Source organism: Pogona vitticeps, chromosome 7, assembly GCF_051106095.1.
Source record: "Pogona vitticeps strain Pit_001003342236 chromosome 7, PviZW2.1, whole genome shotgun sequence".
NCBI classification, from domain to species: domain Eukaryota; kingdom Metazoa; phylum Chordata; class Lepidosauria; order Squamata; family Agamidae; genus Pogona; species Pogona vitticeps.
The window spans coordinates 23683309-23708404 of NC_135789.1; the positions used below are offsets into that span (position 1 = coordinate 23683309).

Here is a 25096-nt window from a genome sequence, read left to right on the forward strand (position 1 = left end):
CACACACCCCTTCTATGCTCTTGTCTCCTCTTTCAGTGTATAAGTCTAGGAACGGAAGGCGGCCGCGGTGCCTTCTGGGCCCGGAGGCGCTCGCGCCCCGTGGCCGAGCGGCCTGACGGGAAGGGTAGTTCGGCGCTCCTGAGGCGACCGGGGGTTTCGCGGGCCGGGAGAAGCGCGGGGAGGCGAGGCGAGGCCGGCTATGGCGACGGCCGCCTTGGGCGAGCGGTGGTGGGCCGAGCTGCCCCACCACGCCGTGCTGTGCCGCCTGAGGGAGCAGGCCCAGGCCGCCGCCTCTGCCGCCGCCGGCTGTGGCCCCTCCGAGGAGGACGAGCAAGCCCGGCCGGCCCTCCCGCGGGACCTGCTGCTGGCCGTGGGCGCGGAGCTGCTGCTGTGGGACGGCGAGCGGGGCGCCTTCTCCGTCCTCAGCCTCCGCCGCCTGGGGGGCGACGAGCCCGACGCCCTCGGACGCTACCAGGTGTGTGTGTTGGTGGGGAGGTTGCGGGGGGGGGGAAGAACCACAAAGCCCAGAATCCCCTCCTCGCCAGGGGATGCTGGGAGCCCTAGTCCAAAGGAAACGTTATTGCAGGGGGAGGAGAGAGAAGCTACGAGTTCCCAGAAGGGCCTCGGGATGCTGGGAGTTGTAGTCCGAATCGTTGCTCGGGGCGCGACTACAACTCCCAGAATCCCCAAGCTGAAGTCCGTCTAGGTGAGGGATGCTGGGAAGTACAGTATTTGGGGTTTTTTTAATTGTTATTATCTGACTCATGAGTTGCTTTTAACTTTTTAGAGGCTTTATTATAACGTGGTTAACCACCTAGGATGGCGCTTAAGCACCAGTAGGGCGAAACAATAAATAAATAAAATAAATCCAAAGGAAACATTCCTTTGAAGGGGTTGCAACACTCATAACCTCCTAGACTGGCCTAGTGACAGACATCCACATTTATTTATTTGTCTGTTTACTTATTCCTTAATTCATTCATACACGCTTGTCCTAGTTAAGGGATCCCTTCCCAGAAGCTTCCGGCAAGCGGCTGTTTTAGCAGGAATTTTGTGGAAATGCAGGTGGATAAAGTAGGAACAAGCCTGATCTCTGGACAGGGAGGGGAGAATAGGGTTTGTAGTCCCACCCCAGCAAACATTTCCATGCTTTTAAGGGCTGCGGCGAAGGCGGACGCTCGGTTCTCGCCGCCGGTTTAGGTCACTCGGGCTACTTGCCGATGTTGCTCTGCAGAAGCACCCCAAGGAAGCTGTTTTTCCCTGCAAGAGAGGAAACCCGCGTGTCTGGGCCACGAGATCTAGATTGGGACCTGCTCCTGGGAGGCGAAAATGTTGGCCACCCAAGGTTTTCGAACAGCAGGAGCTGCTCCTCCGGTGGGTGGAGGGGGTCCCATTTGGGGCCCAGAGGTTTCTCTTGGGTTCCCAGGCTGAGAAGGGAAGCCGCAGTCACCCCAAAAGGTCCTGCGCGGATGGCATGAAGTAGGGTGAACCCTGACCTCTCGGGGTGGCCTCACCCTGATGGGATAAGGAGGTGAGAGAAAGAAAGCCAGAGCAAGGCTGTGAACAGCAGGGACTTCTGGAGGCCATTCATCCACCCGGTCCCTGTACGTTGAGAGCAACATCACATGGCCCATGAGATCAGCCTACAGCGGGATGGCAGGAAACGAAGTGCAGGGCAGTTGCATGTTCACACCTGCACCAGGTGAGGTCCTTGCAGTCTGAACTGGTTTTAAAAGGACACACGCTCATCGTCGGAAAAGTTGCAATCATTTGCTACGAACTGATGCCCGCCTTCGTTTCCAGACCCTGCTCTGCATAAATTCGCCCCTTTTCGAGGTCTACCAGACGGTGCTGAGCCCTACGCAGCAGCACGTGGCTCTGATCGGAACGAAAGGGCTGATGTTGGTGGAGTTACCCAAACGCTGGGGAAAGAACTCGGAGTTTGAAGGTGGAAAAGCGACGGTTAATTGTAGGTGAGCGGGACCTTGTTTTTTCGTCTTCTTGACCAGGTTTGGAGTTGCAAGGGGTCCCTGCTTCATTTCTGCCCTTGCTGTCAGTCTCCTCTCACCGCCGTTTTAGGTCAGGACACAGGAGTGTCTGCCAGGATGCCCAGGTCTATGTGAAGTCTGCTCCCAGCGGGTCCCTTAAGCCATCTGGAGAAGGATTTTAGGGTGCTGGAAGGTTGCAGGAGGAAAGAGCGGCACTTAGAGAAGCCACAGGCTCCACCTCTGAATCCTAGTCTCTGTTACTCGTTTCTTCAGTGCAACCTCGTGTAACATTACACCTGAGAGGACAGACCTCACAGAGCTTTGTACATATCAGGACAGGAGAGGCAACAGAGGGAGAGGAAGGAAGCAAAGGCAGTGAAAAGCTGTGGGCTTTTTCCGTGATGTGTCACAAGTAGACTAGGGGAGGTGGGGGTCTTTTTATCAAATGTTTAATGGACCATGGGGGGTTCTGAAGAGAGAAGGAGCCTCCCAGGTTCCCCAGAGATCAGGGGACAGCAAGGGAATGAATATTGGAGTTACCCGGAGGAGCAGGACTCTAAAACGTTGGCATGGTGTGTCTTGGGACAGGGTTGCCCACTGTCTCGTAGGGCTCCGGCTGTTCCTTTACAAGAATTAGCCAGTGAAACTTTTCACAGCATGGGTGTCGCCAGGCTGCCTTTCCTGCAGCTGAGCCACTGTTGGGTTCACCGGCGCAATCTCTTTTTCCAGCACTGTACCCATTGCGGAAAGGTTCTTCACAAGCTCAACCTCCCTGACCCTGAAGCACGCGGCCTGGTTCCCGAGCGAGACGCTGGAGCCCCACGTTGTGCTGTTGACATCGGACAACACAATAAGGTAACGCCCTTGCTCTGAGTTGCTTGTTTTTAAGCCGAGGTAATAGCGAGCGCTGGGCTCTTCATATTCGTTGTACTTCTGTTTATTCTGTTGTTGGGAAACAGTCCTGTTCTTGACGCTGCTTTAAGAAGAGTTGCAGGTCAATTAAAGGAGCCTGGTTTCCCTGTAAAGTTACAATGTGTCAGGAGTGTCGTAGGGCGTTTGTTCATCCCTCGTTTTGTGGGAGTTGGTGCAGTGTCATGGCATAGAGCAGGAATTGCAAATCTTTAGGTCTCTGGTTCATATCCTGGCTTAGCCATGTAGCCTGTGGCATAAAATGAATTATTTTTACAGGGGGAGAGGGAAGCTGGGCCAGGCTGTTTGATTATCTAGCCCAGTGGTTCTTAACCTTGGGTTACTCAGGTGTTTTTGAACTGCATCTCCCAGAAACCCCAGCCAGCACAGCTGGTGGTGAAGGCTTCTGGGAGTTGCAGTCCAAAAACACCTGAGTAACCCAAGGTTAAGAACCACTGATCTAGCCCAGCATGGTCTGCTCATCGATCCTCCTGGGCTGGAGGACTCGCGCTTCAGCTGCTCTCTGGTCGTTTTCACTGAGAGACATGGAGGGTGCTGAATGTGGGACCTTCTGCAGGTGCTCTGCCACTGAGCCGTCTCCCCCCTGAAATGCAGCCTTCCGACTGATGGTTGTTGTTGTAATTACTGAGGCAGGGGATGTGCTCAGATGATTATAGGTTTACGTTGTGAACTGAGATACAAACAAACGTTTTGCCCATACATCCGGTCCCTTTTACTCCCGTTTTTGTGATGCGAAAAGCTAGATGTGTTTTATTTCTCTTTGAAAATTGTTTTGCCTGTTAGGATCTACAGCCTGAGCTCCCCCCAGACACCCGTGAAAGTGATCGCTCTTTCAGAGGCAGACGAGGAGACTCTGAGGCTTAATAAAGGGTAAGGTCTGAAGCTTTCCTCGTCCGTGTCCTGCACAAGACACGCACACACAGACCCCTTCCTATCACTTTGCGTTGCTGGATGAAAGGAATATGCGGAAGGTCACTACCAGCGGGCTTGGCCTGTCTCCCTTCCCTCCTCCAGGAGAGGCTACACAGCGTTGATAGGAGAGACAGCGGTGGCCTTTGACTTTGGTCCCCTGGCAGTCGTTCCCAAGAATGTTGGCGGGCAGCAAGAGGAAGAGGAAGCCCTGGCCTATCCATTGTACATCCTCTATGAAAACGGAGAGACCTTCCTGACGTACCTCAAACTCCCGTCCAGGTAAAGGACCGAAGGCCAGGTTTGGGGTACCCTGAACACGTGGCTTGTTTTCACTGTCCAATGCTAGGTTAGAGCTAACGAGCGGCAGGGGTTTCTGAGAGCTGTCCTGGTATATATAAAACGGTTGTCTTTGGAGTTCCAGTATGAGAGGAAAACCAAGGCTTAGGAAACCTGGAGTTTCTGAACAATAAAGCGGTTTACTTTGCTGCACGGCAGCCCAGAAGAATTTCTGAACCGTTTTAAAAAGTTTTGAGCCTGGCGAGCCTTACTGGGTGCCTCTTGTCGCCCTGCCTGGCCTTTGCATGGGTGGCAGTCATTCTCCAACAGGAACCAGCGCCCTGAGGCCGTGTCCCTGAAGTGGATGGCAGAGCCAGCATAGACCCAGTCCAGTGTCCTGTCGTGTGTGTTTCATGAAATCCACCATGAAACCATGGCGTGTGGTGGGCAGGCCCGTGGGTTTAAATTCCTTCGAGAAGAGAGTTTTGAAAAGTGATGTCTTTGGCTCAATGGCTCTTGGGACCCTCAGGGTCGGACTAGCCACCATCCTTACTAGTTAGGAAAGGGTAGAGCCATAGAGTCTGTCCATGTCCAAGTTACTTTTTCAAGATCTGACCAAGAGGGGAGTAAATCAATCAACAGAAGACGTGTCTAAGGCTGGACACTTCCGTACGCCAAGGCGGGGAGAGTCTTGCCTTCAGGGGGTGCTGGTGGGCGTCCCAGAGGCATCTGTTGGGTGGCGGCAGGGGCTGAGGGAGAGCCAGGCTCTTTATCTGCTTTGCCATTACGTACGTTTGGTTTCTCGTAGCACTGGGAGTTTTGTAGGCAAGCTGCTGGGCCCCCTGCCGATGTATCCTGCCGCCGAAGACAATTACGGCTACGATGCTTGTGCCGTTCTCTGCCTGCCTTGCATTCCGAACATCTTGGTGATCGCCACCGAATCGGGGATGCTGTATCACTGTGTCGTGCTGGAAGGAGAAGACGACGATGACCAGACGGTACGTTCAGCTCTTACTGCTGGGCCTTCTGGGAAACCTTCCCCAAATCTGGGTCCCATAGCCCAGTCGCAGAAGGGGTTGCCTTTGGCCCCCGGCACCCCCAGGGCAAACGGATCTGAGCAACAGGGGTTGGAGAGCACCTTCTTCTACCAGAACCCCCCAGGAAGGTGTTTTCTGTCCAAGTCAGCCAAAAAGGGTTGGATGGACCAGTAGAGCTGTTGGCATAGCTAATAGAGGGACATGGTTTTGGACTTCCAAGAATTCCCCAAGGTTGCTCTGCTTGGAGAAATGTTTGAACACGGTTGATACAAAGCTAGCTTTCAGATTATGAGGCTATATCTCTTTTTCAGTGCAGCCCTGAGATCAGAGGCTTTTGTTTCTTTGCTCGATAAACCAGCTTTTAATGTGTTGTACAAATACCAAAACTGTGATTAATCTTAACTGTGGTTTGTTGAAACAGTCTAGACTGTGACTAACGATAATCCGGACTAACTCAGTTTTTCCAACTAGTGATGAAAGGGCAAACTGATTAATCAAGGACAGAAGCAAAACTGTTCTTCCAGACCTGTTGCAGTGGTTCCTGGGGAGTTGGGGAGGGCATGCAACCCTACAGGGAAAGCTGAGGGCATTCTTGTAGTGCCAAACCAGCCTGAAGATCACCAATGTCAAGAGGTGGACCCTCGTATATTTGGGAGGCATAGCACAAGGGCTATAAAAGCAAATTAGCCAGTAAAAGGTTGATGTGTTAACCCATTCTGAGGGGCCTTGAGGGATCAGGCAGAGATTTTTTTTTTCTTCTCTCGGGAGTCACAGTCCCGAGAGGTCATGGGGGGTACATGCTAGCTCAGCCAGAACCCAAAGGAGCCTTCGCTCTCCTCTTGTTCCGCCCCTTCCCCTTTCTTTTTCTGTCCTGTTTGATTGCTTGCAAGAGGAAGACCGCTGGCTCTCGCCTGGACTCTGGCATCGTCGCTTTTCCAAGGGCCTCTTGAGGGCCACAGGTTGCTTCTGCTCCAAACCCCAATTCTGAAACGTGCACTTACGAAGGAACCTAGCTACACGTGGTTGAAAATAAAACCCCTCAAACCTTCCTTGCAGTCCCTCAAGTCCTGGGATTCCAGAACGGACCTCATCCCGTCCCTCTACGTCTTTGAATGCGTTGAGCTGGAGCTCGCTCTGAGACTGGCCTCACGGGAAGGGGAGGAGCCGCTGGAGTCGGACTTCTCCTGCCCCATTAAATTGCACAGAGGTGAGCGTCTCGGGTCCCTGCTTTGCCGGCTGCCCCTTCTCTTCCACCTCCGGTTAAAGCTGCTTTGGGGTCAATGTGAGGAAGCAGCACCAAGTACCAAGCTACCTGGCTATCTGATTGCAAGTGGTGGCATGCCACCGGGTAACCTCAGCTGGCAGACGGGGCACACTGCTTGCTTCTGTGCAGCCCCCGGAGCCCTGCGTTGCCAGGCGGTTGCCCAAATTGTTGCTCTCCTCCTTTCCAAAGTGAATTCGGCCGTTCTGATCAGGGCAAGAGAAAAGTCTTGGGGGCTGTTGGGGAGCCTGAGAGTTGTGAGTGTCCCCTGCCTTGCCGGCGATATGACTGAGCCACTTAGAAGCACCCTCATGCCTTGGTGGGCTTGTGCTTTCAGACCCCAGATGCCCTTCCCGGTACCACTGCACCCACGACGCTGGAGTGCATAGCATCGGCCTCCCTTGGATCAACAAACTGCACAAGTTTCTTGGCTCTGGTGAGTAAGGATGCCTTCCAGCTTTGCGTTTTGTTCTCCTGAAGACCCACTTGGTTTCTGCAGATCCCAGCTGCCTTCGGCTTGACATGTACGGTAGGACCGCAGGATCCACAAGGAATCGGCTCCAAACCCCCATGGATCCCAAACACCTGCAGATAACAAGGAACCCTATATAGAGCATTACCCCTGGTTTCCTTTAGCGACTGGTTCTACTAATTACACTATGGAAAGACGTATTTCTGGGTTTTCCCTTTTAATACTTGGAATATGATTAAGACTGTGGATAAGTGAAACCGTGGATACTGATCCTGTGGATACAGGAGTGCTGTTGTATATGGATAGACCATTTGGGAATGAAGGCTGGCACCGACTCGCTTTGTTGCAATCTTTGAACCTTGGAAATCACGTTGCTTCCAAGCGGCAACTGCCGTACTTCAGAATAAGAAGGTGGGGCAGGGGAGGGGACCCTGTGAGGGGAAGCGGCAGGACGGCCCTCGGGAAGCAACCGTGGTTTCTCCATGGGGACGGGGTCTTGATCTGGTCGGCCCCAGGTACTTGCACGTACGTTTCAGGTCCCCAAACCTTGGCGACGCTTTGTCTCTTGGCTCACCTGGTGGTGTGGCGTCTCCCTGTCTCACCTCACCCTGGTTTCTTCTCTTTGGAAAGTGAACAAGAGGGGTGGCTCATGAGACCCGCTGAGAAAGGGAGGGACGTGGTGCGTGTCCTTCCACTTTGCGGCCATAGCGATCGAGGGGGTTAGGGGTGTGCGTGCTGACAGGGGCTGCTTTGTGCTGCAAGGAGAAGCCTTTGTGGGCTTGGGTGGCCCTGAACCAGCTGCCCCCAGATGGCGGGGCTGAGTGGCCTCCCAAGGACTGGTGGGCCACCAAGTTTTCCTTCCGCCTGCAGTTCTGGTGCTCTGCCAGTTCAAATCACCCGCCTTGTCTCCTGCTGGAAAGGATGCCAGCTGCCCCTCGGTGGTCTTGTTGCACTGTGGACGGTGTGGCGTGCCTGCCTGCCTTTGCACGCACAGCCAAAGGCCTGCTTGCTGTGTGTGGTGTGTGGTGCTGAAGCTGGGGTCAGGAACGTGTGGAACCCCGAACCTTTATGGCAGGGACGAGCAGCTGGGGCGTTCGGCCTCCATTCCGAGAGATCGGTTCAGCTCTCAGACGAGGGAGGTCCGTTCTGCCCCTGTGGAGGAGGGGGAGAGAAAAGAAGAAGGTGGCCCCTCTGAGATTCCACCTGGGGGGGAATGCCAACAGAGAGGAAGAGCCCCCCCCCAAGTCCTGCCCCTCAGACCTGGCGCTGTGGCCGCCCAGTGACCTGGCTTGCACTGCTGGCCCATAACAGTTTTCTCTCTTGCTCAGACGAGGAAGACAAAGACAGCTTGCAAGAACTGGGAGCAGAGCAGAAGTGCTTTGCGGAGCACCTCCTTTGCACCAAGCCTTTGCCCTGCAGGTGAGCCTCCCTCCCCCTGCCCCCCCCCCCGGGTCCTCCCCAGGCCTGCCTCTCCTTCCTGGGAAGCTGGGCCTCAGTGTTTTTCATTCGGTAGCTCTCTCTAAACATCTTAGATGGATAGCTTTCATAGGCGCGTACACAGACACACACACACACACACACACAAAGAGAGAGAGAGAGAGAGAGAATCCTTAGGAGTTGATGGGTACAACTCCCATCACCCCCAGGCAGGAGTTACAACATTTTTTTAGAAAAGATTACCTCCCCCTGCCAAAAAAATAATTCTTTAGATACAGGCATGGAAACTGTTCAGTTCCTCAACTGTTCCACGTCTCCCCAACTCCATATTTTGCACAACATTGCACCGCGCGCGCACACACACCCTTAAGTTTTGGCAGAGGTCCCCGGTCAGGAGGGGCACTCGTGAGGAGGAGGCCCATTGGAAGCTAGCGACTGGTCCTCTTGAGCCTCCCGGTGCCTCCGATGGGAAAGCGGAGCGTGAGAGAGAGGAGTCTTGCTTTGGGCTGGGGAGGCGACACGGTTGTGCCTGTGGAATGCCCTTGCCTGGCCTGGATGCCGTCAGCAAGAAGAGGAGGGCCAGGGAAGCGATGACCTACCTGTCAGGGGCTGGTGAAAGATTTGCTCACCTGAATTTTCAGGATACCCTTGGTTTCTGGGTTGGCCGACAGGGAGGCTCTTTTGCCCTCAGCCCTGCCCAAGCAGCCCTGCTCGAATCGATGGAAACGGTTGTCGTCGTTTTCCTTCCAGGCAGCCTGCGTCCATCAGAGGGTTTTCGATTGTCTCGGACATCCTGGGTCCCACAATGATCTGCATCACGGAGAACTACGAATGTGTCACCAAGCCTCTTCTGTAGGTATCCCGTCACTCCCGTCTGCCTTCAGGCATTGCTTTTTCTCTGGCCTGCCGGTCTCCGGCAGGTGGAAGGGGTTGGTCTAAGGAGGATGTTGTCTTGCAGCTCCCAGGCAGCGGCTGTGTCCGGGCCTTGCTGGGGTTCAGAGGTGTCCTTTCCTCTGTTGGGGGCCCAAACAGATTAAAGAAGGCAGCATTGAATGCTTGGTTCTTAATAGAACCTACCAAAGTAGCCAACACTGCTTCTTTGGGTTCCTCAAGCAGAAAACCCACAATCCTCCCTTATGCTAGTTAGCATAGAGACCTACATACTGTGACACCCCCTTTGCAGCTCCTTTTCATTTCACTTGGGCTCTTGCAGAATTTTCCAGTGGATTGGGCCCTATGGAATAAGCCATTTCTCTGTTTTCTACTTCTATGTCACGAACGGGGCCTCAAAAGTCATGTGGCATAGACTTTCTCTGCCTTATGGTAGGCTCTTCGGTCTTAAAGACGCAGGACCTTTATAGCTGAATACAGCCATAAAGTGGGGTGATTGTTCCCGGAGGGCTTGGCTTCCGTCCTCTCCCCTCATCTCCTTGGCTGCAACTGCCAGGAGGAGATCAAAAGTTTTCATTCCACTTTTTGGTGAACCGTGGTTTGTTGTGACATCTAAAATGAAACAGACTGCACCTGCGGTTCCTTGGAACAAGCCAACTTCAAACCTCAGTTCATGAAGCCGGCTTGTTTCTGCAAATGGTACTTAAGGCTTTCCAGTCTCTGGACTCAGCTTGTGAACTTCCTTAATCATAGTTCCCTGCCGTGTCTCCAACTAAGCTTCAGTTGTAAACTGTAGCATTTTCTAGTTTTGTACCTACAGAAATCAGAGGAACAGGTTTTTTTGGGGGGGGGCTGGGAGAGAGAGTGTGTCCTAGAAACACACCACTTTCCCTCGGAAGAGCTGCTGGGGAGTCCCACTTTTTCCAGCTAATTCTCCTACAGCTCCTGGACGGCACGGGATGAATAACTCAAGCCTGTTCTTCTAGTAATGGGTGATAAATCGTGTGATAAATCCCTCCATTGCAGTAATCTTTTTGTGAAGTTTCTCATCTCACGTTGCACCTGCTTTTAGTGCGCCTTGCCATTGTGTCTTGCAGAAAGCTGACCGGGGGAGGGCAGAGGGAGAAAAGAAGACTTTCCGGTTTCTTTGGTCTCTTACTGTCAGCTTTAACGGGTATATGGTGGTATAGAGAAAGCCAAGAGGTGCTGATTTTTTGAATAAAGCAACAGGCAGGAGAGGACAGAGTCGAGAGAGGGTGGCCTTTGGAGAGACTCCTGACCTTTGTGTTTTGGCAGTCCCGCCGTCCACCCGCCCTGCCCTCCGCTCTTGTGCACGAAAGAGGACTCCGTGGCGACGGCCTCGCCTCTCCGCCTCCTGGCTGAATCGCAGGACTCCTTCGAGAGACGGATCCGGAGCATCCTGTCCCGAAGCTCTGCCAACCCTCTGCTGCTGAAGTACGACCTCTCTCTCTGTAGTAGCAACAACCCTCCCGGGCCACAACAAGGCCCCCTTCGGGCTCGTGGGCACCCTTCATGGGTTTTTCTAGGTAGAGTCCTTGACCCTCAGGCCCTGTGGCCAACTGCTCCCGCTCACTGAGCTAACACCAGCTCAGCATCTCTTGTTAAGGGTGGAGGGATTTCGTAAAGGCATTGGCCCCTCGTTCCGTACAGATCCTGCCCACCTGCAGGGACTGGATTCATGTGGTCCAGCCCAGGGAAGACCTCAGGTGGCTCTTTTGACAGGCCTCCTGCCGGTCCGTGGCTCACCTCCCGGTCATCTTTAGGATGCAGCGCGGCCACCGTGGGCCGTTTCTCCCCTTCTCTGTGATCCAAACTCCTCCACACCCCATCTCCTCTTAGCGGCGGCTCTCGGGGCTTCCTCAAGTGTGAGATCTGTGGGATACCACTCTGGGGTTCCGACTGGGCTGGTGGCGGCAGCAGCAAATGGAGCATGGGTTGTACGCGCACATGCTTTGGGATCACCAAAAGAACTTTTGAAAGCATCTCACGGACCACCCACCCACCCCTACCCTCTGCTTGCCGTGCGTGGTGGCTCTGATCAGGGAGGGGGCCACTCCGTACGCCAAGACAGCTGTCCGTGTTGGTCTTTTCAGAGCCGCCGACAGAGACTCTTCTCCTCCCCCGGAAGAATGCCTTCAGCTCCTCAGCAGAGCCACCCAGGTATTCAGGGAAGAATACATTCTGAAACAGGATCTGGCCCGAGAAGAAATCCAGCGAAGGTATGACTGGCTTTTGAAACCGTTCGCCCTGCTTGGCACCTTTCTGTTCCAGCGACACTTCACCGGGTCAGATCTCTGGAGAAGTGAACGGGTTGGCTGAATTCACCAGAAACCAACGCCAACAAGCATCTCTAGCAAGTAGAATTCCGGACCCTTTGGAATATTTGGCTTTTTTCCCCCTTCCAAAGTACATCTCCCTAATTTGTTTTATCAAAGGGCTGATGAAAGGAGCAGTCTTGAGTGGAGGGAAGGCCTCGTCTCGCTCACGGTTCACCTTCCTTAAGCCAAGGGGAACAAATCTCTTTTAGCCCAAGGATCCAGTTCATTTCAGATAATTTATTGGGTCCCAAACTCCAGTGGCGGTGGTTGCGGGGGGAGAGGCACAGTCAAAAGGCCAGGGCTAAAAATATCTGCCGGTTTTTATCTTAAAAGACCTTGTTATGAGTAAGGCTTAGGAGAGAGATTTCAACTCTCAGATTGGGACAAAAGCCGGGGAAAGCTACCAAATTTTGATATTGTGTGTGTGCGTTTGGGGGGGGGCAGACAAGGTGGGCTCAGAAGGGCGGATTGGAACTCAGGGTTTGTAGCACAGGCGGTCTCCGTGTGCGGCCATCTTTATGGTACCCCTGCATACCCTTCTATTATTATGGATGATGATGATTTTTAGAAGAAAATTCTTTTTCATGGCCACTAGAGGGCACAGTTAACCCCCCCCCTTTTCTATTAAAACCCATTTTTAAAATAATTCAAATGAAAATGGTCCTAGTCTTCACCCCCACCCAGGGCATTCACCCCATTCATTACCTGTCCCCGTGCCTCTGGGGCAGAACCACCGTTTCTCTTGCTTGTCGCTGTTCTGTGTGCGAGTCTGGGTTGCAGAAGGTTTGCTTTCCTTCCCTATTTGTCATTCTGGGCAAGAATCAAGAATCAATTGAGGGGGAGGAAGCGGAGGGGGTGGGGGTTACCACTGGGTGGCTTTGTTTGCACTCTTAAAACGTTGGTGCTTTATTGCCATTTTCTCCCCTCGGCTCCTCAGAGTGAAACTCCTGCGAGAGCAGAAAAAGAAGCAGCTGGAAGACCTTGGCTACTGTCGGGAAGAAAGGTACGCGGGGCCCTCTTGCTCTTCTCCTGACACCCCCTCCAAGCCGTTTCACCTTCTTTCCAGAACGTCCTACAGACCAAGGCTTCTTAGCCACCAGCCTTGACATCCAGGAGACCCAACCCATTCAGGGGAAAAGAAAGAGGGCGGGAGAGGGTCAGAAAAGCCTGCCCCCCCCCAGTTCCTCAAGGGATGGAGCCCCAGTGGCCTTGAGGCCCAGGGTGGTCCGTGTAGCTCTTTTAAGGTCTTGCTAGACCCCAGCAATGTGCTAGGAGACCCCCTTTGCCCACCTGGGCATCGAGGGGAGTTGGAAGGCAGGCCAAGGAGAAGCAGGTCTGTGAGCAGAAGCAACGGAGGTGAGCCCCCCCCTTTTCTGGCCTCTGTCCTTCTGCTGTGTCGCCTGGGAGGAGCGTGTCACCACCTTGAACTGGGCTGCTCTGGAATGCCTGGATGGCCCGTTGGCCTCCTCTTGAGAAACAGAAGCTCTCTGGGTGCGGCGGCTCTCGGGGCTTCCTCAAGTGTGAGATCTGTGGGATACCACTCGGGTTCTGACTGGGCTGGTGGCGGCAGCAGCAAATGGAGCATGGGTTGTATGCGCACATGCTTTGGGATCACCAAAAGAACCTTTGAAAGCATTTCACGGACCACCCACCCACCAGCAGCAGCTGCTGATGTCCAAGACTGAGTTTTAGGAAGACGTGACTGAATGGGAACAGGGCTCCTCTTTGGCGTCTCTCCTTCGGGCAGCTGCTCCCAGGGAACAGGGTGGCAGGGGTGCTGCTGTGGCGGCTGCTGCTTCTCGGAGAGGTAGGCAGAGAAGGGCACAGAGGCCTTTATTAGCAAGCGCATCCGCTCCCCTCTTTGTAACCTGACGTCCAGCGAGCAAATGCACAGCAACCCGGTCCCCCAATATTTTCTTTACCCAAAGGAAAAGCTTACGGGAGATGGCCGAGCGCTTGGCCGACAAGTACGAGGAAGCCAAAGAGAAACAGGACGACATTGTGAACAGGTGAGGACGCGCCGTTCCCCCGAGGAGGCTGGAGAACCCGCAGGGGAGGTTTCTAGACAGCAAGCAGAAGCCCCCACCCCCTTCAGCAGCCTCTTCAGAAGGTTGATGATGATCTTTCTGTGCCTCAAGGATGAAGAGGGTCCTGCGCAGCTTCCACGCTCAGCTGCCTGTCCTGTCGGACAGCGAGAAGGACATGAAGAAAGAACTGCAGACCATCCAGGAGCAGCTGCGGCACTTGGGGAGCGCCATCAAACAGGTTTGCCTCCGCCTCTGTGCAGTGGGTGAAACGGGGGTGCTCCCCTCCCAGTTAAACCACGGTCCCCGCCCTCCCTCAAAATGCAGAAGAGTTAAGACTTCTGAATCACCTTCCTGAGCAGAGTGTGGGATGGTTCCCCTGGCACCCACAGGGCCACACGTCCCCATCCCCCCCCCCCGGCTTCTGCTTTTGGGAGTTGTGACTGGTCACTCCCCCTGCCTGCAGGTCAAAATGAAAAAGGATTATCAGCACAGGAAGATGGAGAAAGGAACCAGCCCTCGGAAGCCCAGCCTGAGCCTCAGCGCCCATCAGAGGAAGTGCATCCAGGCAGTTCTGAAAGAGGAGTAAGTGGGTCGCCTTTTTGAGCGACACATCTGTGTTGCGCCTGTCTGTGGCAGGGCCTGCTCTTGTGAAAGTGGGTGGGCCAGTACTCTCCAGTTTGTACACTCATTGGCTGAAATCTAGCTGCCAAGCCTAAGTTGCACCAGGAGTAGGCCCAAAGAATTGGTGGGATTTACTGAGTTGACTCACCCAGTCCCCATTCCTTCAAGGCGCCTCGCCTACTTACGATGTGCTTGGCTACAGGATTTCAGCCACAAAGTGGTTTCTTACTGAATTGGGGTGGGGGTGGGATGGGGGACACGCCTATCTCTGTACCGCTTGAGGTTTTGGATTGAAGCTTTCGTTAATAATCTTTCTTGCCTCACTCAGCCACCGTAGCTATTGTTTCTTGTTCTCCTCAAGCCAGTTCCAAAGACAAGACGTGTTCTTTTTTTGCAGGGGGGAACACATCCAGGAAATGGTGAAACAGATAAACGACATCAGGAACCACGTCACTTTTTAAAACGGACCCTGGGTAGAATGTCGTGGAAAATGAGCCGCCTTTCTCCTAATTTATAAGTTAAATTCATGTTTGCATAATTTTTACTAAGTCTGTTGTTTAAATAAATACATTTTTTCCACAGAGCTGATGTGTCTCCTTCTAAGATGCACTTGTGATAGCTTTCTGAGAAGAAAATATCTAAATGTTTAGGTTTCCATGGAAGTTCTATTCATGCCAAGAAAGGTTGTGTAAGAGGAGCTCCATCCCTGTGGACTTGGCCTCATGCAGATTAACGGAAGAAGGTAGTTTACAGTTATTATCAAGGAGCAGGTAATTACTCACCACCCTGGTTGATCTCAGGCCTTGTGCCAGCTTCATACGAAGTGGCATAAATATGGTTTATCATGGCAAGGCTCTGGGCCTGAATGTTTTAAGAATCAGGACCATCTCCTTAAATCGGAGTCCGTCAGAAAAGAATCGGGAATCCTCCTGTAACTTAATGCTGTTGCTTTCAGCCAAGCAGGTCAAAATTACCACAGAAGACGGTTATTTCCTTCTTTAATTCGGAACACCTCCTTTAATTAAGGATACACCTCCAATACAGTTAACAAATGGTTACAGTTTTGAATTCGGTAGACAGGAGAATTTTGACACCCACGGTTTTCACGGGACACCCAGTGGCTTGGCCTGTTGGAACGCTGTATACTGTAATTCTAGAGACGGCTCCTGTGTGGCTTTGAAAGGCTAGGTACTGTGTTCGAAACCAAATAAAAGGGATGATGTAGCCAACTTCCCTCTTGCCCACCCTGATCCTTGGCCAAACCCTGGTTTGAGAAGTGGCACAGCGATGTCACAGGAGCCACCGGCATAAAAGAAGGGACACGGAACCATTTATACATGCTGTAAGAACTTATTTTGCACATTATTAAGACTGTACACATATACAGAACAGAGCTAACGCTTGCAGACGCTCCCTTTTGGGCTCGGCACACCATCCCTTGTTCTCCCAGCCACACGGCTTGGTGTCTTGCAGCCAAGGTTTGAAACAAGAGCCGGTGGTGGGAATCAAGCAGCCCCTAGCAGCAAAAGAGCCGGCAGCTTGAGGATGAGATGGGCATCATCTTCCCTTTGAAAATCAAACGCAAAGCTTCATTGCAGAAGAAATGCTTCTAAGTCCTCTCTTGACGAGAGGCTCACCTTTCCTTTCGAGGACCTCCCGTCATTAAGCAGAATTACTTTCCCTTTTTAAAGGCAATCATCTGTGCATGGGTAGCCGCAGATCATTCCTCCTGTGTGTCGCGGGATTCTAAATTCTGGTGAATGGTATGCATTATGTTGTCAATTTTCATTAAAGTTTAGTTACAAACACAATGCTTTTAAACCTAGTACCTCTGACTGCTCCAGGAGCCGGACATGTTCTTCACCAGGAGTCTTCGCAATTCGTCTAGACTTTGGGGAGGGGGGCAGAATGAGGTGGCCAAAGCAGCCACGCGAAGCCCTCGACCTCACACGCTCTCGTCCTTTCATTCAGCAGCCGTTCCAAGGATAAAAGTGGGTTTGCCACAGTACTGTCAGACCAGTCTGGACGTCCTCTCCTGCTCATCTAGATTTTAGCAGCTTTTCAAGACCAGCACTTTAAATAAAGAGGAGCAGGGAGGGGGGTGTGCTACTGCAAAGATGCTTCACCACAGGAAACTGAAGAATTTATGCTGACCCCTGTCTCTTACTCAAAAAAAATATGTAAGGTTGAAATGCCATGACCAAGATTGAGAAAAGCCTTCACCTGACAGCTCTCAGCACTAACCCCCCCCCCCCCCCAAAGGGATGGAAAAAAGGTTACCGGCACCAACTGGTAGAATAATTTCTGCATTTCCAGTAATACTAGACTCCGTTAATGTCTTCCACCTCTGGGAACTTCCCTGCCTTGTTGCTTCGGTGTCGGTTGCTGCCGAAATCTTTCCCAGAGTAGCAGATCTAAAGAGACTGGATCCCATGGTGTGTCTTCTAACATTGTAGTGACAGATCAGGCATCTGCACTGAACCCCATGTTGCCAGAGGAGGTTCATCCAGAGGAACCTCTGACATCAAACGCCCCCCCCCATCCTAAACCACACTGCTGGAATCGGCTGCAGAATTGTGGATGCCCTAAGACGGCTCCGTTGTTTATTTGCAATGATAAGATGCATATATTGGGGATTTAAGCGAATAAGAGTCGTTGTCAGGGGGAAATATCCAGGGGAGGCATGATTTCCTTAGGGAGGACTATTCTACACTCATAGGAAACAGGCTCTTTCAAGGAACGGCAGCTGCTTGCAACCCTGGCTTCGAGTCCATCTGTTCTGTTGCCATCATGGGGCAAAAGGCTGGGTGCAGGAGAGGCGCCGGTGGTCGTTGGCACAGGAATCCCGTTATCTCGAGCAACCTTCCTTTCCAAAGACGGGCTTTCTAGGAAGTTAAAAGCTCTTACTGGAACACAAGAGGATCATGGACTGGAGGGCATGCGCATGAGGTGACCCTTGCCACGGCTGGTTCTACAAGGAAGGACAGATCACGCTGGTTTAACTCCTAGCCTTCAGGCAACGTCACCCCCTTCCTCTCTAAGGGCTGTTGGAGCCAGAGTACAAGAGCCGGACTTCAATAAACTTCTCGCCTTGATCCAAATGTTGAAAGCGGAGGGGGGGGGCTTGTTCCAGAGGTGCCTGGCTTGCTCCAGACGTCCCTCTGGGTGCTGCGCCACAAGCAGCCTGTTGGCCAAGGAGGAGCATCCTGGTTCGGATGTCCTGGCACAAGCCCCTCCTGCCCATGGGTGGCGGCGTCGGGATCTTCATGCAGCATTTTCGTCCCAGAGGGCCCAGCGTCTTCAGCCAAACACACATGAAAGGGCACCGTTTTCCAGCAGGACTTCCAAAATCGGTGTGAAAGCGGCAAAGCGCCTCTTTGATATGAGGTGGATCCAGACCTCACTGGCCAAATTTAGTCCCCCTGAGGAGCAACAGGACTCGGAAATGATTTACTTAAGGCCTGTTGGCTTCAAGGAGACGAAAGCAGGACTTAGTTGGGTGCAAGCCTGCATTAATATTCCCCTGCAGCTCACAATTTGTGTGCCTGTGTTTTGTTAGACAAACGTTCCTTCCCATTGAAACCGCTCCACTTTTCACTAAGGGGGTGGGTGAGGCAGATCCCCTCGGCCATTGCGTTCCTTGGACAATGTCACGGCGGCCGCCCTCTGCCCCATGAATTTAAGACAGCCTGACTCCTTCTTTCCCATATTCTAGGGACCCACCATTCCTGGCAAATCAAGTTCCCTTTTGACAACCCGTAGCTGCCTTCACTACTTCCTCCCCAACTCCCGTTTATGGTGTGTGTTTTTTTCCAAGTGGAAACTAGGCTCCCTTAGCTTGACCGGTAAGGTATGGAAAGCCCCCAGCGTCTTGCAACAGCCTGCAAATGAATTCATATTTTAATACAAAATATTCACACAGTTCATCCCCTTTCTGCCCGCCTGCTCCCGGCTACACATGCTGGTCAGTTCAAGAGCTTTACTCCACAAAGGGGGACTGTTGGGGGGGGGAATGAGATCTGGACTCCCACTGCAGCATTTTTCTTTAAACTGGGGGGGGGGCATTTTTCCAGAGCTGGGTTAAGCAAAAAGTGACTGGAGGTGGGGAAGAGGCAGAACAGGAAAGACAGGGCGGTCATTCCAAGAGACAACAGAATCCCCCTGCCCCCCCCCAAAAAAGTGTCCTGCACCTCTTGTTCTGGGTCTGACCCTTTCTCCTCGTGCCCCACGCAAAGCCTTCTCGTCCTCCTTTCCAGAAACACCGCCTGGATCACAGCTCCCTTGTGTCATCTTCCACTCTTTCGGTTAGAGTTAAATAATAATTATTAAATGTTTCGTTATAAAGATGGGGTTTCTGTTTTCTTTCTTTCGTAAACCCCCAAATACCGCCTTAAGAGCCCCGCTCGTCAAGGGTGTCATGTCTCAGGCAGCTGATTAATGTCTGTCAGTTTTGTGTCGTTGAGGATGGCGCGGATTCTCTCCAGGGAATCGGCCTGCCGGATCCGTTCCAGCTGGACCTAAAAGGAAGGCAAGCCACAGGGAAGCGAAATCAATGCGGGCGGCTCAGCGTGCCTCCCCAAGCGCTAACTGAAAAGCAACTGAAAGACAAGCAGCCAGGAAAACCGCCCTACCTCTAATTGGGAGGTGGGGGGGAGAGGAGATGGCGCGAGGAATCAATGTGGAGCGCAAAAACAGACCCCGGGGACGGATGCTTCCTTCACCAGAGGTCAAGGAAGGACGGCTCTAAGCAGACATGATGAAGCCCTTACCTGGGGGGGGGGGGGCGGCCGTGTCCCTCTTCTGAACCCCCACCCCACCCGGGGGGGCACTGTGCCCCGCGGCCTCCGACCCAACGCCGGCAACCTCACCTGGAGGGTCTGGGAGAGCTTCACAAAGTCCCTCTGGACTTGCTCGCTGACGTCCAGCTCCGTCTGCAGCCGCTGCGCCTTGTTCTTCTCCTCAAACATCAGCTGTTCGAGGGCCGCCTGGCAGAAGAAATGGCCTTGGTTTTTGCATCCAAAGGGGGAGGGGGCAGAAACGAGTAGAGATTGCCGGCACCCACACCCCACTCGCGCTTCCTTAAATAGCTACCTTTGCGGCTGCCTCCTTTTTCAGCTGCTCTTCAAGACCGTTTTTCCTCTCCTGGTAGATTTCCAGCTGCTGCGTTTTCTCCTTTAACGTGGATTCCAGCTGCAAGGATGAAAGCAGAAACAACCACCTAAGTCTTCCCTTAAAAAGAAGGGAAACGAAAGGAAAAGAATCTCACAACATCTCACTCTCGGAGAGGAGCAGAGGGGGGGGGAAATCACTATTTTCTCCAAGTCACAAGATTTCTCTGCATGAGTTATCTCCCCCACCCCCACCCGAGAAATCTCATGGGGTTTTCTTGGAAGTGTTGTGGCCATTAACGCCGACAGAGAAAGGCAACTTTCCTGCACATAAATGGGGGCAAAGAAAGGAAAATACTGAGAAAGAGAGAAGTAAAAGGGAGAACAAGACAAGGGTCTCATTTTCATCGGGAAGCTAGCAAATCTCAGTGATAAAAGTGGATGCTTCAGTGGAGCATCTATGGCACGGCGAGGCTTGGAAAACCACCAAGAATGAGGACTTGCTCTATCCTTCATGTCCATTTTCAATTTTTGCTTTCCTTGTGGAAAGGGGCGTCTCTTGGGCCAAAGAATTACGCTGAGGCATAGCATTAGAAGATATTGCTTCTCACCTGCAAGCGCCTCGGATCCCCAGAGGTTCTTGGACTACAACTCCCAGAAGTCCTGGGCGGCCCAACTAGCCAGCGTTGAAGGGTTCAGGGAGTTACAGACCAAGAACATTAGGGGATCTGAGGTTGGGAACCACCCCCTGCTCTAGGGTGGCTAAGGAGGCAACCGCAGCCCAATCGGTTGGGAAGGTCTGAGGAAGGAGGGGCCAAGAGCAAAATCCAAGGCCAGTCCACAGAACCGCTTGCCTGCAAAACAGCATCGCTTGTAAGCCCCCCTCTCACCTAAAACCTGGCTGCGAGGCTGTGAAACACGAGGTGTCTCAGCCTCAGCTGATCCATTCTAATCTTGGACACCCAACGTGGTCGTTTCTGAGACCAAGAAGGCGTGGGTGTAACCGAGGGAACGTCACCCGTGTGCTCCGAAACCCAAGTCCTTTCCCCTTAGGCAAAAAATGAAAGAAATCCACCACAGCCCAGGATCGTTATAACACGATGGGAGGAGGGGCCATTGTTTCCTTCAGAAGAACCTGCCTCAATCTGAGACATTACGATTACAGCTCCCATGCTCCCCAGCCAGCACAGCTACATCTGGAGGGCCATCCCCTGGAGAAAAGTTGAGACAGCATGTCCAGCACCTCCTAAGGGGTTGGGGGTGCAACACTTACCTCCTCCTTCTCCCCTCTTATCCGCTCCAGTTCTGCTCTTAAACTGGAGGCAGCCGCTAGAAAAGAAGGGGAAAAATTTTCATCTTAAGAATCAGGACAGACCTCCTCAGGAATTGGGAAGCTGAGCCAGAACAGAACTCATCTGAATTAATGAATGAATTAATTAATTAATTAACTAGTTTGATCTATCTATCTATCTATCTATCTATCTATCTATCTATCTATCTATCTATCTATCTATCTATCTATCTATCTATCTATCTATCTATGTCTGTCTGTCTGTCTGTCTGTCTGTCTCCTCCAATTTTTCCTAGGATCCCTCCAGTCAGGTGTCTTCTCCTTGCAACTGACTCAGGAGGGCTGAGCCATCAGTCTTCCCCCCAAGGGAAACAGAAAACACCCTTCAAGCAGGTCCACCTCCCGGCCCACCCAGGCGGCCTGCCGTTCTCTCTGGACCGTTTCTGGTGGGGAAGCCCCTCTGAGGAGGAGGGAAGGGCTCCTGTCTGTGGAAATGGGAGGAAAGGTTCCTGGAAGATACAGGCAGGACGGTTTGTTAACTGCAGAGCTTTTGCGCACACATCTGAAAGAGGACCATGATTGGGGACCCAACGTGCAGTGGAAATGCAGGGGCTCCTCTCGGCCCGTGCCTTGCAGGGTAGCTCTCCAAATTATCTATCCGGAACTGGCCTTTGGGGTGGTGAAGCCTCTACAGGCGCAAGGGCCGAGCCGGTGGTTACAGAATATTCACAAACATTCCAAGGAGTTAAAGCAAGCAGCTTCCGTGAGAAAGGGAGGTAAAAGTTCTCTGTCTGTCTGGCAGGAAGGTGTGGCGCAGGCACCGAAGACAACAATGGTTGCATGGGAGAGGTGAGGACTGGGGACGAGGCCTATTTGCAGGGACACAGAAGGACGGTGAACCCTAGAAATAGAAAGACCTGGTGAAGGTGGCATACGGCTCTAAAGAAGAAGAAGATGCCAGAAAGGCAGGCCAAGAGGAAGGCATTTGGTGGGAAACTACAGGGAAGACAAGGAGCTGAGACAGGAGACAGAGGCCTCTAGAGACACCTCGTAGAAGTTAAGGTTGAGAGGAGCTTTTTCTGTCCTGTCTCGAGTCCCAGTGGAGCAGAACAACCGGCCACTGCGAGGTGGCAGGTGAGTGTCTAGAAGTGGTGATGACCACGGGGAGCGGGAAGGGAACAAGGGATCGGATTCAACTTCACCTAACCAGGCACTTCTTTGAAGGCAAGGTCTGGCCATCTTACGGCTGGTTCGAGGCTTCTAGTGAACAGTGTCGGTGCCACCCTGTAGAGCAGGGGCTCCCAACCTGGGTCTCCAGAGTGTCCTTGGACGACAACTCCCAGAGATCCTGGCCACCCCAGCCAGAGGCAAAGGCTTCTGGGAGTTGAAGTCCAAGAACACCCTGGAGACCCAGGGTTGGGAGCCCCTGCTGTCGAGAGTTTTATTGGCATGTTCTTCTCAATAGAAGGGCACATCACACACATCTTACAGGTTTGTTTCCAAGAGTCACACACAGTTTCTACGCAGCAGGTTGAGCAACTCAAAACACGCTGTGAGGAGGGACACAACGAACAACCACGATCTTTCTGCACCGACCGACCAGAGGGGCTCAAGGCCTCTTTCCGCCCTGATGCTCAGCACCTGGCTGATGCCTCTCGCACCCAGTGCTGAGCGGGTTCTTCTCTCTCACCTATTTCCTCCTTGCAGCCCTCAATTTCCAGCTGCAGGGTCTCCTCGATATTCTCCTTCAAGCACTGTTCGGCCTGGATCTGTTCTTTTAAGAACAAAATCTCCGCCTTCAGTTTCTCTTCCAGGTGGTCGGCGGCGGTCCGCACGCTAATGATGTCTTCGCGGTACTTGAGGGCCAGGTCACGGAGTTCCTGCAGGAAGAAAGGTTCCCACCTTGAAGAACAAGGCTGCTTTCTCAGTCACGTAGGTCACCCGAGAGCCCTCGGTGCCACTAAGGTGTTGAAACGGGTGAGGATGAATTTGAAACGGACTGTCCACATGACGGATGGAGAGGAGAATAAACTGGGACATGAGCAGCAAATCGCTTGGAAGCGCTGAGACTGTGAAAATTCATAGCTTCATCTCATAAAAGGAGTAAATGTGTGTGTGCATGCAAGGAGGGGAGACTCTGGATTGAGAGGTAAGGGATAAAAAGCGGAAACAGCTGCCATTAAAAACTAACCTCTAGTTTACTCTGTAAAAACTTAAGACGATCCGATCAACAAATCCCAATCTTCTTGGACATGGGAGATGGATCAGCCACAATATATTCAGTAGGATTCCCCCCTGCCCCAATAGAGAGTAACCCCCATTTTGTAACACTGTGGAATCAGGGAAGGAGGCTGATGGGATAAACAAATCTTTCCACCGGGTAGGGCCAGAATTTTGACCTTTTGGATGTGGCCTACACAGCATGGACGCGGAGAGGTCAGCCCCCGTCCGGTCCCTTCCAGCAAGCAAGCGGGTAGAAGCAAAAGAAAGAAAGGACCAAATGCGTGAGAAGGTGCCTAGGCTGAGTCAGGCCAAGCCCAGTATCGTCTGCTTTTGACCGGCAGCACTGACTCGCTAGGCGCTCAGCTTCACTCAGGCCAGCTGGAGATCACGGGGGCTCCCGTTTACCAAACCACAAATTGCCCAGCTTTCAAAATCTGTCAGGACAGCTTGCAGACAGAGGATGCAGACTACTGGGAGGATGCTGGAGTCTCAAGTGACAGGTGGCTAGACTGTGAGGAAGCTGGGTCACTGCCTGATATAATAGTATGTGAAAGAGGAAGAGGAGCGTTTTACTCACAGGTCTTTCTATATATTATTAGCCCATCGGCCCAAATCTGGGGCCAAAAGACACCATGGAGAACTAAAACATCCCCACAAAGAAAGGTTTAAAAGTATTTTGGTGTTTGGCATCCAAACAGGTTCATGAAACAGGACTGTTGATTCCCACTCACCCCTTTACAGTAGGACCTCCATATTCGCGGGATCAGTATCCGCTGATTCGCTTATAAACGGTCTGAAAATACTAAAAATATCAAAAGGAAAATCCTAGAAATATATATTTCCAAAGATATGACCAGAACTGGTCACTACAGGGAGCCAGAGACCACCTTATGTAAAGTGTTTGCTATTAAAACAGTGTTTGTTATAATCCACGTTTTTCAGGATCCGTGGAGGGGCTTCAGACCGATTCCCTACAGATACTGGGGTCCTACTACACTCCACAACTGTGGTGGCTACCTTTTTGACAACCTTCCTATCAATAATGCCTCCCAATTAATTAACCACACAATTATTCTGTTTCAAAATCAACACAGGAGTCTCCTACCTCTCCAGATTCTGGCAAGATGAAGTTTTCAGCCTGTTGCAAAGAAGCGTGGAGGCCGTGTTTCCCTTGAAGGCTTTCGTTTTCTTTCTGCAACCTCCCCAACTCCTCCGAGACTTGCTCTCTCGACTGCATCAGGACGGCCTTCAGGATGGGGAACAAAAAGCAAGACCATTTTACAATCACAGCTTCAGAATTTATCCTTCTTACAAAAATCATCTTTCTTCCTCAACCTTTTGGAAGCGCACAAAGAGGGAAATAAAACTGCTAGGAAAAAGAAAAGGCAGAGGCCAGTATGGCTAACGCCTTTGTTCTCTCCTTGCCTTTACCTCCTGTTCCACTTTAGAGTGGGAAATAAGTCATTTTAAGCATCATGCAAGGGGCCAGGGTGAATCAAAGCCTATGTATTCTCAATCATCCACCCAAAGGACATCTGTCTTACTTTTTAGCTATTCAGTAAGGAGCTTACTCCCAGAAGCAACACAGTAAAGGGTATCGGTGACCTGTTTGCTCGGTCCTTCTCCCGTTTCAAGGTCAAAATTATCTTATTTCCTCAAACAGCGTAGCCCCTTAACAGGTTTAACAGGACAGGCAGAATAAATTAAAAGCCGCACACTTGAACAGCAACTCCTCCTGACCAGCGTCCCAAAGGGATTTTATGGCATGAAATGGAAAACCTGACAAGAGCACAATCCAGGAAGGACACAAGGATTTACTGCGTAACATTGGAGGTGCAGAAATGAAGAAGCCAATCTTCAAGGGAATGGACGGAGAGAACCATTGGTTATAAAAACGGGGGGGGGGGATTTGTGTGTGTGTATGTGGTTGAGGTCTCTGGCTACAGAGCCGGAGGTTGGGAGTTCGATTCCTCCCACGGGGAGTCCTTGAAGGGGGCTGGACTGGATGACCCCACAGGGTCCCTTTCCAGCTCTGCAGTTCTAAGATTATTACTTGTTGGGTGCCAACAAAACAAGGCACATGCTTGCAGGGAAGCTATTGGGGGGGTGGCGGGGGGGCTCATGAAGCTGAAGTTTCAACCCAGTATCTTTAGCCCATTTCCCCCACTTCTTCCACCCACGCAAGCAGGGGGATCCAAAGTCACAGAAGCGATCCAAGTCTGTGCTGTAAGCAAACACGGCTGTGAACAAAATGGAGACACACCTCGGAGAAGCTGGGCTGAG

The 25096-nt window shown here is 52.2% G+C and overlaps 2 protein-coding genes across 2 annotated transcripts in view; one reads left to right on the top strand and one right to left on the bottom strand.

The window, feature by feature from the left end:
* Positions 1–100: 100 nt before the first annotated feature.
* NUP88 (nucleoporin 88) lies at positions 101–14774 on the top strand. Its single transcript, XM_020810737.3, has 17 exons — positions 101–475; positions 1804–1973; positions 2718–2843; positions 3702–3788; positions 3933–4109; positions 4915–5104; positions 6200–6350; positions 6742–6840; positions 8205–8295; positions 9064–9165; positions 10501–10659; positions 11319–11444; positions 12481–12546; positions 13472–13552; positions 13682–13808; positions 14034–14152; positions 14589–14774. The coding sequence occupies exons 1-17, from the start codon at positions 200–202 to the stop codon at positions 14650–14652; spliced, it is 2211 nt and encodes a 736-aa protein (XP_020666396.3). The 5' UTR covers positions 101–199; the 3' UTR covers positions 14653–14774.
* Positions 14775–15177: 403 nt separating this feature from the next.
* RABEP1 (rabaptin, RAB GTPase binding effector protein 1) overlaps positions 15178–25096 on the bottom strand; it is a 66818-nt gene continuing 56899 nt past the window's right edge. The window contains exons 13-18 of the mRNA XM_072978316.2: positions 23919–24059; positions 22281–22470; positions 20573–20628; positions 19283–19381; positions 19060–19176; positions 15178–18708 (exon numbers count right to left, since the gene is read on the bottom strand). Of these exons, the coding sequence (XP_072834417.2) occupies positions 18607–18708; positions 19060–19176; positions 19283–19381; positions 20573–20628; positions 22281–22470; positions 23919–24059 (705 nt within the window). The 3' untranslated portion in view covers positions 15178–18606. The remainder of the gene's footprint in view (positions 18709–19059; positions 19177–19282; positions 19382–20572; positions 20629–22280; positions 22471–23918; positions 24060–25096) is intronic.